Source organism: Pantherophis guttatus, chromosome 3 (genome assembly GCF_059756535.1).
Source record: "Pantherophis guttatus breed Tessera chromosome 3, ASM5975653v1, whole genome shotgun sequence".
Classification (NCBI taxonomy): domain Eukaryota; kingdom Metazoa; phylum Chordata; class Lepidosauria; order Squamata; family Colubridae; genus Pantherophis; species Pantherophis guttatus.
The window spans coordinates 112,368,839-112,387,817 of record NC_142065.1 but is presented as its reverse complement, the minus strand read 5'-3'; the positions used below and the strand labels follow the sequence as shown (position 1 = coordinate 112,387,817).

The window sequence follows — 18,979 nt, the reverse complement described above, 5'->3', positions numbered from 1 at the left end:
GGTGATTATTGGTACTGTTTTTACTTAAAATTACTTTAAAAATGAGGGACTCTTGGTACTTTCTGAGCTTAGTTGCTTTCTTGCAGACATTTCATTAGTTAACATCAGTGCTAATAGGAAGTTGGATTTGCTTTCATTTTATATTCTAGTGGCTTGCCCTGTCAGTGTTGGTGGGGTTGGTCTTGGAAGTTTTGGTCTTTTTGTTCCCCTTTTGGCTTGATTATATCTTTTGCACAGTATATACATATCATTAATGTCTATATGTCTATTGATGGCCAACAGCAAGAATCCTTGCTGTTGTTGACTGAGGTTTGATTTTTTGCCTTGATGTTGGTGGACTTCCAACTGCCAGGAACTTGCATGAAGCGTCTGCAGGCGTGTGAGTTTGAGCCTGCTCTTGGATTGTAGGTGTGCCCTGTGGGCAGAAACTTTGGAGAATGGACTGGGAATTGCTGGATTGTGAGGATTTTGCGGGATGGTGGTTGAATAAAGGCTGACAAGCTTTCGCCTAGCATATGTTGCTTGTGCGCCAACCCTGGGTCATAACACGATACGCAGCTGTACATCTCCACTCCAGACCACCCCAACGATGCCCTTGATGTGATGTCCCGCTGCCTGGAGGCCGTGCGGGCCTGGATGGGGAGGAACAGGCTCAGACTCAACCCCTCCAAGACCGAGTGGCTGTGGCTTCCGGCGCCCCGATATAGTCAGCAGGTGCCATCGCTGACTATTGGGGGTGAATCTTTGCCCCCCACAGAGAGGGCTCGCAATCTGGGTGTCCTCCTGGACGCACGGCTGTCTTTAGAAGAGCACATGACGGCCGTGGCCAGGGGGGCCTTTTATCAGGTTCGCCTGATTCGCCAGTTGCAGCCCTTTCTGGATCGGGACGCCTTGCGCACGGTCACTCATGCCCTTGTCACCTCCCGGTTGGACTACTGTAATGCTCTCTACATGGGGCTCCCCTTGAAGAGCATTCGGAGGCTCCAACTGGTCCAGAATGCGGCCGCACGGGTGGTTATGGGTGCAACTCGTTGCGCCCACGTGACACCCCTCCTGCGCGAGCTGCACTGGCTCCCAGTGGTCTTCCGGGTGCGATTCAAGGTGTTGGTTACCACCTTTAAAGCGCTCCATGGCATAGGACCCGGGTACCTTCGAAACCGACTTCTGCCACCAATAGCCTCCCACCGACCAGTCCGCTCCCACAGAGAGGGTCTCCTCAGGGTGCCATCGGCCAAGTTATGTCGGCTGGCGACACCCAGGGGGAGGGCCTTCTCTGTGGGAGCCCCAGCCCTGTGGAATGAACTGCCCCCGGAAATACGTAAGATCTCCGACCTCCGGGTGTTTCGCTGTGCTCTTAAGACCCTGTTGTTCCGCCAGGCCGGGCTATTAACATAACGTTTTAAATTGGGGTATTTTAAATTTCTGGGATTTTAATTGGAGCCTAATTATTTAATGATTTTAAATTTTAATTGTTGTTTTGTTTCTGTGTTTTTAAATAGGCTGTACACCGCCCTGAGTCCTTCGGGAGAAGGGCGGTATAGAAATAGAAATAATAAATAAATAAATAAATAAATAAACAAAATGTCTCCAACTGAGGTGCACCCATTGCACTGCATAGGCTTCATTTTCCCAGACTGCCCACCTGTGCTTGGCTTCGGAGATTTTTCTAGAGGTGTAGGCACGTAGTTGTCAGGCATGCCTCCTTTCAGATTTCAGGAAAGAATGACCCCGACTCCATTTTCATAGATAAAGGTACTTTTACTAAAATTGAACTGAATGCAGCCAAGGAAAGAAAGATCTGAGGCAGTAGGCGTGAAAATCACATATAGAAAGCATCCCCTCCCAACTGTCCAGCGTAAATCATCCAATCCAAAGGTCCTCCAGAGGTCAGGTGGAATCACACGTCTGTCAGTGTCATCAAACTGGAATGTCAGGACCATTGACTCGATAGCAGCTTCAAAGGCACAGGACTGCAGCTAAGATTTGCTTTCGTTTCTCATTTCCTCCCATCCTCCAGCACGCTTCCCACTCTAACAACTTCCTAACTCCCCCCTCCCCCCGTTACCATGGCAGCCGACAAGCAAGCATTGAAAGAGCGGAGGCTGATATTCGGGCCCCCTTCAAAAAAGACATTATTCCTGGAAAAGATAAAAGGGAGATCAATATACAATATGTACATAGAGTAAAGATTAGGGTTTATCAGGATATTTGGTATGAAACATTTGTACTTTCTTCGGCGCTCGAACATCCTTTTTACTTACCCATTCAGCCTTTGACAATGGGAAATGTTTCCAGGCCACCAAATACCACGATGCTTCCTGGAATCCAAGATTTCCTTGACCTCAAAGTGCTGTTCTCCTAGACTTCCTGTGGCTCCGCGATCGCTGATGGACGCTCCTTAAGGAGCTCCAGCCCCGTGATTCCGCTTGCCGCTAGAACAGCAAAAATCAGCTGTCTAGTAGCTCGAAACTCTCCCCCAGGGAAAAAGGGAGAGAGAAGAGCAGAAGGGTCTGGGTAGAGCTCCCCTAGACCCCCAGGTTTTTCTTTTTAAGCCTGGGGTTTGCAGGGTGAGAGCTCCCTGAAAGCCCTTCAGTTGCTCCGGATCCGGGATGAGTCTGCTTTATGCAGACCGAGGCGTCGCGACCATACCAGCAACACAATTTTAAGGATTATAAGAAATTTGGACTTTGGATACTGGCAGAGCAAATCAGGAGAACAAAAAACGTAAGTACTGATCTTTAACTCCGTTTAAAAAAGAAAAAATGGCGCCTGAGGGCGTGAAATCGAAACTTACTAGTGAAAGTGATTGTTAACGCTTGTAACATTGTTAAAGCTACTGGATTACACATCAAGAAAAAGATTTAAAGTGGAAGCGGGATGGAAAATACTATGGTATTGACTTCACCTAATTTACATTTCTAAATTGTGCGGAAAATAGCTGGACTTATTGACCTGATAGCTGAATAAATATAAAATGAAGATTGAAATATGGCTGACATTAGGGCTGGAGGATCATTGTCTGGTGAGTCAGCAAACTCACAAGTTGTGACTGTAAAGGTTTTTCAAGAACTTTTAAATTCTTTTACTTCTGCTTTCTTGGAATCAATTGATAGAATTTTTCAAAAACAACTTGGAGAATAACAATGATTTTCTGGCTGGAAAAGATGATGAAACTAACCAGAATAATGTGACTTTGGAGGATAAAAAAGCGGCTGTCAGGATTGAGATGGAAGTTGGTACAGCGGAAACATAGGTTTTGGCAGAGGCTTCCACGCAACTAATTGAAAAACAACAAGTAGACTCTTTACTGCAAACCGAAAAATTTTATCGTGACAATTCCTAGTCTTACAGACAGAGGAATGAACTGATTGATTATATAAGCAGGAAGAATCAAAATGGGGGTTTCAAACCAGAGGAAATAAGTCCAAGAAGAGAATGAATTTTCAAGATACATCAACCTCAAATCAAAATTCAAAAATTTTCGAAAATAAAAGCAGGGGGACGAACAATGCTGAAGAAGAAAGTATTACTGAAGAAGAAGGACTGGAAAAAATATAGGAAGAATGGAAGATTAATTTCTTTTGAGAAGGATTTTAGTAATTATTGTTTTATTGAAGTAAAAAGGCTTAATTAGAATTGGATAGCTTTTTGAAACTTATTGAAGTATTAAAATGGTTAACTTAAAAGTTAATGGATAGTTTTTTTAAAAAAAAAAAGTTTTGAAACTTATATTTTGAAGAATGTCTTATTGATAAGAAGGTAGGGAAAGGATCCTAGCAACAATTGTGAAATGTGATAAGAGGAAATTAATTACTTTTGAGGAGGGTTTTAGTAATAAATCTGAAAAGTTTATTGTTTCATTGAAGTAAAAAGGCTTAATTAAAATTGGATAGCTTTTTAAAATTTATTAAAGTATTAAAATGGTTAACTTAAAACTTAATGGATAGTTTTTTTTAAAAAAATGCGTTGAAACTTGTATTTTGTAAAATGTCTTATTGATAAGAAGGTATGGAAAGGATCTTAGTAACAAATGTGAAATGTGATAAGAGAATTTATAAAAGGAAGGCTGATGAATAATCTTTAAAAGGGGAGTTAAAGAGTGTGAGGGAGTTTTGAATCTTGTAGTAAATTAATCAAATTCGGTTTTAGTTTGCAAGTATTTGGTGGAAAGGTAAACCATGTCACCAACTTTATAATCTTGTGCCTGACCCCTTTTTTTATTGGCCTGGGCCTTATGAGCTCGATGCGCTTCATCGAGTGCCTTACAAGTTACTGCCCATGTGTCTCATAGCTGTTCGATCCAATCAATCAGAGAGGGGTGTTCTGGAATTGGCACAAAGTCTTGGCCAGAGGCCACCTTGAAAGGGGTGAACCTAGTGTTGCTATGTATGGAGTTATTATAGGCCACCTCTGTGAATGGCAATAACTCTGCCCAGTTATCTTGCTGATAATTGACATAACACCTCAAATACTGTTTCAGTACGGAATTGGTTCTTTCAGAAGCCCCATTTGTCTGAGGATGGTGGGCGGAGCTTAATCCCTAGGCGGAGCCTACTAACGCTAGGAACTCTTTCCAGAAATGGGAGGTAAATTGGACACCCCTATCAGAGATTATACGCTTTGGGACACCGTGTAACCTGTACACATGTTGGAGAAACATTTTCGCAAGTGTTTTAGTGGAAGGAATCTTGGGACATGAGATAAAATGCACTTGTTTGGAAAACAAATCAGCGACCACCCAAATAACTGTGCTCCCCCCACTTTCGGGCAATTCCACAATAAAATCCATGGAGATTTGTCTCCAAGGGGCATCTGGCCTGGCAACGCTCTGAAGCAATCCAGGCGGCTTCCCCAGAGGTCTCTTGGCTGAGGCACACATGGGGCAGCTAGCTACTTATGCCTCTATGTCTTTCTTGAGTGCGGACCACCAGAACTGTCGTTTGACTAAATGTAGAGTTTTGACAAATCCGAAATGCCCAGCAACTTTGGCATCATGAGCGTGCTGTAAGATCGTTGTTCTCAGACTGGCGGGAACATAAAACTTGGCTCCCACCCAAGCCAGACCATTGCGCAGTGTACACTCATTCGAGTGGGCTTGAAACCACTCGTCGGTCTTTAGAACTTGTATTCACTGAGACAAGTCGCCCGATAAAGCTGGATCTGCCTTAGCCTGCGCTCGAATAGTTACTGGTGCCGCCGGCTGAGTTGAGGGGATGATTGGCCGAATCACTTCCTCTCTAGCACTGTTGTATTGCGGCAATCTGGAAAGTGCATCTGCCATAAAGTTCTTCCCTCCAGGAAGATAGCGCAGGGAATTTTTTTTAATTTGATTTATATGCCACCCTTCTCCGGAGGCTCAGGGCGGCTTACAATGGGTTAAACAATAGCCTTCATACTTTTGTATATTTATACAAAAATATAGAGCTATCCAGGGAGCCTGGATAGCTCTGCAGACAAGGCACTGTAATTTAACACCAGCTGTCTGCAATTAAAGTAAGTTCGAATCTTGCCAGGCTCAAGGTTGACTCAGCTTTCCATCCTTTCTAAGGTAGGTAAATTGAGGACCCAGTTTGTGGGGGCAATAAGCTGACTTTGTATAAAATATACAAAAGTATGAAGGCTATTGCTTAACACACTGTAAGCCATCCTGGGTCTCCGGAGAAGGGCGGCATATAAATCAAATTAAAAAAAAAAAAAGTCAGCTTATTGCCCCCACAAACTGGGTCCTCAATTTAAAACATTTGAAATGCTGAGCCCAATAGACTTGCTTTGGGGATAGTTTATGTGGCGTTTTCAAAGCTTCCAAGTTCTTGTGGTCAGTCCACACCTCAAAAGGGTGCTTAACCCCTTCAAGAAATTGCCTCCATGTTAACAGTGTCCAACGCACCGCGAAAGCCTCCTTCTCCCATATGGCCCATTTCCTCTCGGTCTCCGTTAGTTTACGGGAAGCATAAGCACAGGGTTGCAGCTTTCCATCTGCATTCATTTGCAGAAGTACTTTCCCTACGGCTACATCACTGGCATCAGCCTGTACAACAAACGTTTTTTCCATGTTGGGATGTTTAAGGACTGGTTCAGCAGCAAACAAGCATTTTAGTTTCTCAAATGCTGCCTGACAGTCCATAGTCCATTCGAAGGGTCAGGAGGGCTTTGGTTTTACTTCTCCTTTTGTCTTGAGCAATTTTGGCGAATGAGGGGATAAACTGTCTATAGAAGTTAGCAAATCCCAGGAAGCTCTGTAGTTGTGTGCAGGTGCGTGGTGGGGCCCATTCCAACACCACCCGGACCTTTTCCGGATCCATCTCTATTCCCTCATGCGAGAGGCGGTATCCAAGATAGTCAATTTTGTTTTGGTGGAATTCGCACTTTGAGAGTTTGGCATATAGTTCAGCAGCACTGAGTTTTTTCAGGACAGTCCTCACCAACTTTACATGGTCGTCCATGTTCTCGGTGTAGATAAGAATGTCATCCAAGTAGACCAGCACCCCTTGTATAAGTGTTCATGCAGTACTTCGTTGATTAATTGCATGAACACAGCAGGGGCTCCTTGTGGTGCGAAAGGGAGCACCCTTAACTGGAAACATCCCAGCGGGCAGTTAAAAGCCGTTTTCCACTCATCCCCTTCCTTAATTCGAACTCTGTAGTAAGCCTCTCGTAAGTCAAGCTTGGTGAAGATTTTCCCCTTGCCTAGGTGGGCCAGCATGTCCTTCATAAGTGGCAGGGGGTAGACATTTTCTACGCAAATGGTGTTCAAATTTTTGTAGTCGACATCTAGGCGAAAGGATCCATCTTTCTTCTCCCGGAACATTACTGGTGCTGCCATCCTCAGCCTGGCTGGTTGGATAAAATCCCGTTCTAGGTTTTTGTCAATAAAGTTCCATAGTTCCCCCAGCTCCCAAGGGGTCATGGGGTAAATTTTTGGCTTAGCGAGCTTCACTCCAGGAAGTATTTCAATGGTACAGTCCGTTGGTCTATGGGGAGGTAACATATCTGAGGCCTTTTCGCTGAAAACCTCCCGGAGGTCCCAATATTCCTTTGGAATCTTCTCCTCCCCCTCTATGTGGTCTATTGCTGTTTCCGCCTCCTTGTATTCCCCTCCATCCTCCAAAAGGGGTTCTTTCCTGTCTTTTCCTGGTTTCTCGGAGCGAATGCGCAAAACTCGCGTCCTCCAATTAACACGCGAGTTCCATTTACGGAGCCAAGGTAATCCAAGTATGAGGGGCCGCTCCATGCCAGGGGCCACAATGAAACTAAGAGTCTCTAGATGATCCCCCAACTGCATCTCGATGGGTTCAGTCACAAAACTGGCTGGGCCCCCTCCTGCCACTGATCTGTCTAGCTGACAGAAAGCGATAGGCCTTCTCAATGTTTTTAGTCTTAGGCCCATCTTTTCCACCACTTTTGGGCTGATTATGCACCTAGTGCATCCAGAGTCTAGGAGGGCTGGCATCTGCCCGTGAGCCCCAGTGGATGGCACCCTTAATTCTACAGGGATGATCATGGGACCCCCATTGTGACTCACCAGGTCGTTGTTGGACTTGGTGTCAGTCTCGCTGTCGTCCGCTATGGTTGGAGTTCCCAACTCATCCTGCTTTTGGGGAGCGAACTCAACGACTTCTCCTTTCTGGGCGGGCTCGCGGGCTTTTGCTGGCGCTTTGTCAGCCTTCTTCCCTCCAGGGCCGGTTGATTTTGGCGCTGGTTTGGAGAAACACTCAGCCGCTCGGTGTCCTTCCTTTCCACCTTTGAAACACGCGAAGGATTTTGGCTTGGGTTTGGGCTCTGTCTTCCCCACTGTTGTCTTTGGTGCCCCTTTACGGAAAGAGGAGGATGACTGATCCCAGGTCGATCTCTACATCTGCTGCTACTACATACCAGCTCTGCAGATCTTCGGGGACCCCCCGTGCTCTGCAATCTTTGTAAATGTCCTCATTCAATCCATCTTTATAGTTTTCTAATAGGGCCACCTCTGACCACCCTCTCATGAAAAGGGCCAGTTCGCAGAACTCTTGAGTGTACTCTGCCACTGATCTTCGGCCCTGGTGAATGCCCTTCATTCTGATTCTCACCTTCCGCTCGGCTAGGGGGTCCTCAAAGCACGTTCTGAGGGCTCCCATAAAGAGGTTGTAATTTCTCAGCAGGGGGGAGTTATGATGAAGGCCCACCATCCATTCAGCTGCCACTCCCTCTAGGGCATTTGTAACGCACCTCACTCGTGCTGCATCCGATAGATAGTCCTCCCTCCAGTCCTACATGTGGTTCCACACTTGGATTAAAAAAAATCCCAAGGTTTTCGGTTCTCCTCCGAACTTGTCTGGTGAGGGGGAAGTTTTGGCTTTCTTCGCCTCTGGGATGGAGCCTGCAATGCTGGAGCCCCCTGGACTGCCGCATCTCTCGCCTGAGATTCAGAGGCTTGAGACGTTCCTTCCCCAGCTTGCTCTTCTTCTCCCCCACAAGCAGCCATCTCTGGGACTTCCCCGGGGTGGTCTCCTCCCTTTCCAGTTGGGTAAACATACCTTTCCCTGGCCCGGCAGCTGTCGTCGGCATCTCTGAGAAGTTGCATAGCCTGGGTGACCATGAGGCTTTCTTTCTGCTCTTGCATCCATGCCGATTCTCCCTTTCGGGGTCTGGCACTTATTACTCCTTGGGGGGGTCCTTCCCCAATCCAGTAGCCTCCCCACTCCAGTTGACCATCTGGCTCGCTCTGATTCCTCTCCCAGTCGTAATTTTGCCATCCATTCTTAATCCCCCCGCCCCCCGGGTGGAGGGAAGAAATTGTAGAGCCAGCAGCTCCCATCTGGTCCTGATCACTGTCTTGATCAGACATCGTTTGGTTTCAGCCCCCTCAGTAGTTATCTGGGATGGCTGTAAAAGTGAAATCTTGCTTAATGTCAGGCGTGCCCCCGACTCCATTTTCAAGGTACTTTTACTAAAATTGAACTAAATGCAGCCAAGGAAAGCAAGATCTGAGGCAATAGGCGCAAAAATCACATATAGAAAGCATCCCCTCCCAACTGTCCAGCGTAAATCATCCAATCCAAAGGTCCTCCAGAGGTCAGGTGGAATCACACATCTGTCAGTGTCATCAATCTGGAATGTCAGGACCTTTGACGCGATAGCAGCTTCAAAGGCACAGGACTGCAGCTAAGATTCACTTTCGTTTCTCATTTCCTCCCATCCTCCAGCACGCTTCCCACTCTAACAACTTCCTAACTCTCCCTCCCCCCGTTACCATGGCAGCCGACAAGCAAGCATTGAAAGAGTGGAGGCTGACAGTAGTTGTGGGAGCTTTACAAATTCTTTTGAAGGACAAGGTACCTACCGCAATATTGCTGGCATCTACCTGGATGACAAAGTGCTCATTCAGATCAAAGTGCTTGAGGACGGGCTCAGTAGTGAACAGTTGTTTGAATTTGCCATCTGGCACTCCATGGAGCTTTTTAATGGTTGGTTTGGTCAGGGTTGTCCCTCCCCCCCTCCTTGGTCTAAAGCAAGTTGGTGATTGGCAGGGCAACTTGCGTGAACATCAGAATAAATTGCTGGTAAAAGTTTGTGAAGACAAGAAAACTGCAGCTGCTTCCTCATGTGAAGAGCTTCCCATTCGAGCACAGCCCGAACTTTTTCTGGGTCCATCTCTACCCCTTTGTGAGAAATGTGGTATCCTAAGTAGTCTGGTTTTGTGAGCATTTTGAGAGCTTCTCATACAATTGCGCTGTTATGCATTAACTTTGCATAATGCATTAACTTTGCATAATCTTGTAACTTGCATTAAAGTTACAAGAAGCACCTGCATAAGCAGGTGCTTCTTGTAAGCCAAACAGGAGGACTCGGAACTGGAAGCAGCCCAGCGGATAGTTGAAAGCAGTTTTCCATTCATCTCCCTCCCTGATTCACACCCGATAATAAGCAAGTCCAACTTAGTGAAAAATTTTCCCTTGCCAAATGGCTCAACATGTCTTTCATCAGTGGCAAGTGGCAAGGGCTACACTTTTTCAACACCAATGGCATTTAACCCATGGTAATCCATGCATAATCTTAGAGAGCCATTCTTCTTCTCTCTGAATAATATGTAGGTTGCCCTGTGGGATTTCACCATTAGATGAACCCCCAGGTAAGATTTTTGTCAATTAAGGCTCTGAGTTCCTCTAGTTCTCCTGGTGTCATGGAGTAAAGTTTAGGTTTTGGCAATTTGGGTCCGGGCAGTATTTTGATGGCGCAATCTGTGGGACAGTGGGAAAGTTTTTCACTCACTAAAAACCTCCTATAGCCCCCAGTATTTTTTTAGAATAATGTTAGCTACTTCCTCAGGTTCACTGGCTGATGCCATCCCTCTCCTTTCACTTTCTTAACAAATGGCAGGCAGTGGTCTAGTTCCGCATTCACTCTCCTCTGGGTTTTTCCGGTAGATACTTAATTTTTTTTCTTCCAGTTAATAGAAGTATTCCACTTTTGTAGCCAAGTGAGACCCAGCACCCAGGTCTCCTCATTTTCATCTGCACTGGTTCCATTATGAAAGTTGCAGGGGCTCCCCCCGCTAGGGTACCATCTAGTTGTGAGAATGCTACAGGGTTCTTTAGCTGCCTGAGGTGCATGCCAAGTTTCTCCACTACACTGGGACTAACTACGCATCTGGTACACCCAGAGTCCAGCAGAGGTGTCGTTGTGCCTTGCGCCCTGAGGAAGTCACCAGTAATTCTACTTGGGCTACCATCAGTATCACAGAGCCACTTACTAGTGGGTCGTTGTCTCCTTTGCTGTCTGGCACCATCTGGAGAGGGTGCTTGCCACCTCTTGGGCAGCACAGGTGGAGGCATCGGGTTCTCTCCTGAAGTCTTAAATTGGGTTCTGAGTTAAGCCCCCCAGGCTCCCTTTTGCTTCCCTGGGTTCTCGGTTTCTTCTTCCATCTCGGGATTCTCTCCTCTACTTCCCAGTCTGCTTGTTGGCCTGGAGGCTGCTTCTTTCCAAGTCTCCATCTCCTCTTGTTCCCCTTCGGGAATAAACATGTTTGCAGTTCCCCCGGTAGTTGATTCCTCTGGGTGGACTGAAATAGCAGTTCTGGCTTAATGTCAGTCCCTCCCCAGCTTTGTCTTCTAGAAAAACAAGACTTGAATCCATTTATAGCAAAAAGAATACTTTTACTAAAAGCCAAGTGGTTGCAATAAATCAAAGCCACTGAGAAGTTTTGCATTAAAACTTCCCAGCTAATTTTTCATTTCTCATTCCATCCCCTTGCTATCTTCCATTTGTCAGTCACATTCAAATAAGTTGTTTTGGTAACTGTGCTTGCAAAGGCGGGCTAGTTCTTAAGTGTTTCATTCATTTCCCAAGCCTTGAAATGATGAACTGATGTCTCAGGATGGCTCTAAGCTTAGTTTCTGTTTCCCTGTTCCCCCAGCTTCCTCCCCCTGTAATTTATGACAGCGTGGCATCTAGGGAAGCAGGGCTGGAATGAAGGATGGCAGTTCTGAGACAGCATGAGTCTCAGAGGGCCTCCCTGTCCAGGAAAAGACGTAACCAGCACACAACACAAAGTTAGGCAAAGACCCTCATTACCATGGCTGCTACTTGCTGTTCGACAGGAGTGCGAGTCCAAGAGGACCCCCAAGTTACTATTTTGTTGATATTGTACAGATACTCTATTTACTTTTTCTGCTGTTCAGGATTGCTGCACTGTGTTTCTGCTCATCTAAATTCAGTTCTTACATGGTTCTCTTGTGGAAGGTTGGGTTATTGCTTTAATAGTGGAACCCTTGATTGGCAGTGTGGTTTTTCAGTACACACTTTTGTTTCTAGTTTGCCATCGTAATCTCTGATGATCAGGATGTCCAGGAAGGATAGTGAGATGTTGTTTTCTTTTTTCCTGATCAATTGGATTCCTTTGAAAATGTTGATGGTTTTGTGTATGTTTTCTAATTAGCTCTTTTTTATAGTGAAGGTGTCATCTATATATCTGATCCATATTTTGGGTGGTATTTATGGAAGTGCTATCACTTCTAGATATTGCATTAAAACGTCAGCTGAGTCCTGAAAGTGATGATCCCTTAGGTGCACTTTAAATTTGTTGGTAAGTTTTTCCATTGAATTGAAAGTATATACCGTGTTTCCCCCAAAATAAGACCCAACCAGAAAACAAGCCCTAGCGTGATTTTTCAGGATGCTCATAATATGAGCCCTACCCAAAAAAATAAGCCCCAGTTAAGATCGTCAGCCCTCGGGAAGGTGGGGGGTGAGGCCAGCACAGGAGGTGGCGAGCATGCAGAGGCCAAAAGCTTCTGGCAGCAGGTGAGTCTGAGCACTGTGACTGCAAGGCCGGCCCTCCAAGCAGCAGGTGGAGGCAGAGGCATGTGGAAAAAGCATGTGATCCGGCCCGCCAGATGGGCCACGCAGCTGCCTGTCCTGTCACGGCTACGGGCAAGCAAAGACAGATGGTGGGAAGAGGTGGGTGGGTGGCTGCATGGCCGGTGCACTCTTGGTTGTGCAGCCCGCACAGCACAAGTGAGTCCAAGTGCTGTGACCACCAGGCTGGCCCTCCAAGCAGCAGGTGGAGGCTGTTCTTCTTTTTCTTCTCATGTTCTTCTTTTCACTAGACTAGACATACCCAATTCTTGCAACCATTCTTTATATGATTTAGCCTCCAGTACACTAATCATCTTTGTTGTTCTTCTATGTATTCTTTCTGGAGCCTCAACATCTTTTTTACATTGTGGTGATCAAAACTGGATGCAGTATTCCAAGTGTGGCCTTGCCAAGGCATTATAAAGTGGTATTAATACTTCATATGATCTTGATTCTCGTTGATCCTGGCTCCAGTGGTCAGGATTGGGTAGTGACACGCTCCAGTTATTAATTGAGTCTGCAAAGCTGAGAAGCTCCTCCCCTTTGTCTTGCCTCCCAGCTTTCTGACTCAATCCGGTTAGAAAGGCACGTTTGAGCCTAGCTCGAGCAAAAGTTTTCCCTTTTGCCACAGGATTTATTCTCCAGCTCCCAAAAGATCTTGGTAGAGCTCCCAGCGCGAAGGGGTTCGTATCCGAGACCGCTGGAGGCCAAATTTGGCTGGTGAGGACTGTAGGTTCCCGGCTGGTTGAGCCTGGTCCTCACCCTAGCGTGGAGGGCTCGTTCCCTCTACCGCTGCATACAAGGGGCTAGCCTCTTGCCTGGCCAGGCAGAGGCGTCGGAGAGGCTATCGGGGATCCGATAGCCAGCAGATCGCGGCGATCTTTATCAACGGAGCCGCTTTGGGGGCAGATCACGAGGCCAGAGGCCCCTGTTAGCCGCAGCCCTTCCGAACGGCTTCTGGGCTCATCGCAGCAGCGGAGAACCTCGTTCAGCAGCCCCAGCCCCTCGGGTGGATCGGCTCTGCTGATCATCTCCCAATCGCCGGATTCCAAATATAAGTAAGAGGGGAGTTGGCTTAGGAGTCTGGGCGGCCATTATTAGTTCCCTTGGCCATTTGTAATGTTCCGGCGGCCATTTTAAGTGTACCGGCAGCCATTTTAAGTGTACCGGTGGCCATTTTGGGCAGGTCCGGCGGCCATTTTAAGTGTACCGGCAGCCAATTTGGGAAGGCCTCGTGGCGACTAGAGGCCTTGTAAAGCGAAAGGCCTCTTTAACTGTCTGCCTTGCCCTTTCTTTCAGCTTCCCCTCTGAACCCTCAGGGGAATTGAGGAGTTCTCATGGCTTCCCAACGGCCTTCCAGATCGGCCAAACAACCATTACAACAGGAAGAACCTGGATCCTCTGACCCTGTTCCTGCTAAGAAAAGCAAAAAGACCCATCATACCACAAAGGGGTCTAAGCCTTCCCAATCTTCTGCTTTGTCCAGGGAAGAGCTAAAGCGCCATAAGGCTATTGAAAAGGCGATCCAGAAGGCCATCCAGGCAGCCTCCTTGCAGGAGAAAGCCACCATTAGCCCCCTTCCATCTCCTGGTGTGGTCCATTCTGCAAGTCCACCACCTGTTTCTGCAGGCCCTACAAACGCTGATCCCCAGGTTCAGCCTGATAAAGGGGATAATTCTGACCAAGTTCCATCCCCTACCTTGTCCCCAGATAGGGACACCCCATCAGTTGTCGGGCCTAGGGCGGTCAATGTGGCATTATTTGGAGCTCAACCTGAAGCTTCTCCTGTCCAGCCACAACCCCAGGAAAATCCTACACAGGCCCCCTCTCCTTTGGCCCCCCCTTCCTTAGCCTTAGGCAATCAGATATCCTCTGATTTGGCTTCTTTCATCAGGGAAGCCATCAAAATGGGTGTTAGGGAGGAGCTGCAGAAAACCTCCTCTTGGGGCTCCAGTCGCTCCCTTTCACAGGTTGATGTTGAAGGCTCCATTGTCTCTGCTGCCGATGCAGCTCTTCATGGACCAGAGTCTCTAGCCCGGGCAGGTTCTCCTGATCAGTCGGACAGGGAATCCTTAGCAGCTCCTGATCCTATGGACCAGGATTTGTCGGATGACGAAGGTCTGGCCCCAGACCAACCAGCATTTGTGGGTCTCTTTAAGCCCCAGCTTTTTCGTTCCCTGCTCCACAAGGCCAAGGCCGTCACAGGTTTGGGTTCCTCTCATACCTCATCGGTTAATGCGGGGGAAGGCCCTTCCTCTTCCATTCCCCTCTTTGAGGAGCCTGCCATTGAATCTGAGGAAATCCCTGGCCCCAAGATATTTAGGGATGTCCTTCAACGTCAATGGGCTGCCCCTGCTTCTGGACCCAGCCCCAATGCTAATGACAGACGTCTCTATAACTTGGCACCGGAACCGTCCTCTCTTGCAGGTCCCTGCAGTAGACCAACCTGTAGCGGAATTGTCAGCCCCCGCTAATTTGACGGGGCTTCCTGAGAAAGGTCTACGCCCGGAGGATAGACGGCTGGAGCATTCCCTAGTTAGATCACACCAGGCCACTGCCTGGTCGGTCAAGGCTTCCTTGGCCGCCTCCTTTTTTAACCGAGCCTCTATCTTATGGCTCCGCCAACTCCAGGCCAGACTCCCGGTCTCCGACCTAAGGACTCACCAAGACATAAGCAAGGTTATTGTTGCCCTAGACTTTTCAGCGGATGCTACCTTAAATTCTTCTCGCTTCACTGCCAAGGCCATCGGTTCCTCTATAGCTGCTAGACGCTTGCTCTGGCTCCGCCAGTGGCAAGCGGATGCTAAATCTAAATGGCGCCTCGCTTCTTCCCCGTTTGAAGGGCCCAAGCTTTTCGGGGCTCCTCTGGATCCCCTCTTGGTTGAGTCCAAGGACAAACGCCGCATCCTGCCTAGCTTGTCCCGGCGATCTGACTTCAGGTCCCAATCCTCCTTCCGCCCATTCCGGTCTTCTGAGGGGGGTTTCTCAGGAAGCCGTCGTCAACGGTTTCCCACTCCTAGACAGTTTCGACCTCAGGACCGTCCAGGTCCCCCTCCTAGAGGTCCTCCCAGACGGCCCTTTCGTGGGGGAAGGGGGCGGGGGTTCCGTAGGTCTCGCTGACGGCTTGGCCCAGCTACCCATTGGAGGCCGCCTGGCGTCCTTCGCCAGCCAGTGGGCAGCTACCTCGTCGGACGCCTGGGTCAAGCGGACTATCAGTTCTGGCCTCTCTCTCGAATTCCTCTCCTCCCCCCCAGAAAGGTTTCTTCGCTGTCCCATCTCGCAGAGCCGACCATCCCGGCTCTTGGTGGCTTCTGCCATCCGTCACCTACTAGAGATTCGGGCCATCGAACCTGTGCCCCAGGGGCAGCATGGACAAGGCTTCTATTCACGCTTGTTCGTTATTCGAAAGTCCTCAGGGGGGTGGAGGGCGATTTTAGACCTCAAATCCCTGAACCGCCGGATCGTCTACTGGCGGTTCAAGATGCAGTCCCTCCAGACCATCTTAGAGGGCATCAGGATCGGAGATTACCTCTCGTCAATCGACCTGACGGAGGCGTATCTCCATGTCCCCATCCTCCCGGCCCACCGCAGGTTTCTTCGATTCTGCTTCTCGAACCAGCACTGCCAGTACAGGGCTCCCCCATTCGGCCTCTCATCGGCCCCCAGGGTATTCACGAAATTGATGGCCGCCATAGCGGGCCATCTCAGGGCCATTCCCATCCGGATGCAGTTCTACCTGGATGACCTTCTGGTCTAGTCAGTCTTGGAGCCTCAGGCTCTTCGGGACCTTACGACCACTATCCGGGTTCTGGAGGCCAATGGGTTTTCTATAAATCGGGCCAAAAGTCATCTAATCCCGACTACTCGGCTCCAGCATCTAGGGGCTGTTATCGACACGGGTCAATGCAAGGTCTATCTTTCCCGGGATCGCCTGGCCAGCCTGCGGTCTCTGGTCAGGGCAGTGAGGACAGCGAAGGGCTCTCCCCTGGCCTCCCTCTCCCAACTCCTGGGAAAGATGGTATCTTGCATCGGCATAGTTCCCTGGGCCCGTCTCCACTGCAGGCCCCTGCAGTGGTTCCTCCTCCCTTACCAGAAACAGGGGCTGGGGTCCTCCCATCGAATTGTCCACCTTCCCCCCAAAGTGCTCAGGTCCTTCGATTGGTGGAACTCGGGGGCCCTCCTCCAGGGGAGGGAGTTCAGGGAACAGCAGTGTCTGGTCCTGACTACAGACGCCAGCCTTCACAGCTGGGGGGCCCACCTTTCCTCTTCCCTTGCTCAAGGTCGCTGGACTCGAGCGGATTTAGAGCACAACATAAACTGGTTGGAGCTCCGGGCCATCCACCTGGCCCTTCGGGTCTTTGCCCACAAGGTACAGGGCAGGCATGTCCTCGTCAGGACGGACAACGTGGCCGCCAAAGCCCACGTAAACCGCCTAGGAGGGACCCGCTCTCGACACCTCATGGAGGAGGCCGAGAGACTGGGCTCCTGGGCGGAGACACACCTCAAATCTTTGAAGGCAGCACACATCTCCGGTCTCCAGAATTCTCAGGCGGATTGGCTGAGTAGGGCCACAGTGGACCCCGGGGAGTGGTCTCTGGACCCTCGGCTTTTTGCGGAGATCACTTCCCTGATGGGGTCTCCAGTCCTGGACCTTTTCGCCACACAGTCCAATCGGCAGACCCAGAGGTTCTTTTCACGGTTTCCGGAGCCAGGAGCGGAGGCAGTGGACGCTCTCCACAGCGCATGGCCCCCCGGCCTTCTGTATGCCTTCCCTCCACTCCCAGTCATTGCCAAAGTCATCAGGAAGATGCTACAGGAGAAGGCGGAACTGCTGCTCATCGCCCCCCATTGGCCCCGCCGGCCTTGGTTCGCGGATCTGATGGCCCTCTCGGTTCGGCCTCCATGGCGTCTTCCTCCGGACAGAGTCGTCCTCCGTCAAGAGTCTCTTCTTCATCCGGACACCGCATGGCTACAACTAACCGCCTGGCGATTGAGCGGCGTCTACTGAGTTCCCGTTGTCTTCCGCCCAGTGTCGTAGCGACTATCCAGGCAGCTCGTAGGCCCTCAACCACCCGGATCTACGACTCCACCTGGAGGGCTTTTTCGTCTTGGTGCGACAGACATTCCATCGCCTCTACGGCGGCCTCCACGGAGCAGGTCCTCATCTATCTTCAGGATCGACTTGACTCAGGTTTGGCTCCCAACACACTCCGCAGGCAAGTAGCGGCAATTTCCTCCATTCTTTGCTGTGGTTCACGGGGTTCCCTAGCCTCCCGCCCACTTATTCGGCAATTTCTCAGGGGAGCCTCCAACCTTCAGCCTGCTCCTCTCCATAGATATCCCACCTGGGATCTTCCTCGGGTCCTGGATGCCCTAACCAGGGCCCCGTTTGAGCCCCTTAGGGAAGTAGGATTACGGTTCCTTTCGTATAAGGTAGCCTTCCTTCTGGCCATCACATCGGCCAGGAGGGTGTCGGACTTGGCGGCCCTCTCAGCCCGAGAGGACCTTTGTATTTTCCACCCCGACAGGGTGGTTCTCAGATTGGACCCTACCTTTCTGCCCAAGATCAATTCCCCTTACCATAGGGCCCTGGAATTAGTCCTTCCCGACTTCTGCCCTCATCCTACCCATCCCCTTGAAAGGGCTTGGCATACTCTGGATGTCAGAAGGGCCCTCCGCATTTACCTGCGACGTACCTCTTCTCTGCGCCAGACCGAAGCCCTCCTGGTTTCCTTTCAGCCATCTTCCTTGGGCAGGAAGATTTCGGCGGCCACTCTGGGTCGTTGGATCCGCGCCACCATCGCAAAGGCTTACGAGGTCCTCTCCATCCCGGTCCCTCGCCGTATCACGGCTCACTCTACCCGTAGTGCGGCCACTTCGGTCGCCTGGGCCACTCAGGCTTCCTTGGAGGAAATCTGCAGGGCCGCCGCCTGGGCGTCCCCCACTCCCTTTATTAGACACTATCGTCTTGATTGGTTTGCCTCGGCCGAGGCGGCCTTCGGGCGCAGGGTCCTCCAACAGGTTCACCTGGGAACTTCCCCACCCTCTCGGGCAGGTCCCTCTCTACGAAGTTAGGCTTGGGTATGTCCCAATCCTGACCACTGGAGCCAGGATCAACGAGAATGGGCGTTGACTTACCTGAACGCTTCTTCTCGTTGTTCTGGCTCCAGTGGTCAGCCCCACCCTGTTGGTGCCCTCGTTGGTGGAGAGGATTCTGTGGATCTTTCTTTCTTTATCTTACAGCTCAAAGTGCCTGTCTGTGTTGCTGTCTTTCATCAGAAAGCTGGGAGGCAAGACAAAGGGGAGGAGCTTCTCAGCTTTGCAGACTCAATCAATAACTGGAGCGTGTCACTACCCAATCCTGACCACTGGAGCCAGAACAACGAGAAGAAGCGTTCAGGTAAGTCAACGCCCATTCTATTCCTCTGTTTATGCAGCCTAGAACTGTGTTGGCTGTTTTGGCAGCTGCAGCACACTGCTGGCTCGTATTTAAATGATTGTCCACTAGGACTCCAAGATCCCTCTCACAGTTACTACTATTGAGTCAGGTACCACATATACTGTACCTGTGCATTTTGTTTTTCTTGCCTAAATGTGGAACCTTACTTTTTTCACTATTTCATTTTGTTAGATTGAGCCCAATGTT

At 49.4% G+C, this 18,979-nt stretch overlaps 1 protein-coding gene across 5 annotated transcripts in view; it reads left to right on the top strand.

Moving 5' to 3' along the window:
• Positions 1-18,979, top strand: part of TMCO1 (transmembrane and coiled-coil domains 1) — a 101,478-nt gene that overhangs the window by 58,206 nt on the left and 24,293 nt on the right. For 2 of the 5 annotated variants that reach the window (XM_087891173.1, XM_087891174.1), the window contains exon 1: positions 4-18,733. The exons of the other annotated variants lie outside the window; for them this stretch is intronic. In XM_087891173.1, coding sequence (XP_087747299.1) covers positions 13,671-14,807 — 1,137 coding nt within the window. In that variant the 5' untranslated portion in view covers positions 4-13,670 and the 3' untranslated portion in view covers positions 14,808-18,733. Of the gene's footprint in view, positions 1-3; positions 18,734-18,979 lie in introns of those variants that run through there. 5 annotated transcript variants of the gene reach the window in all.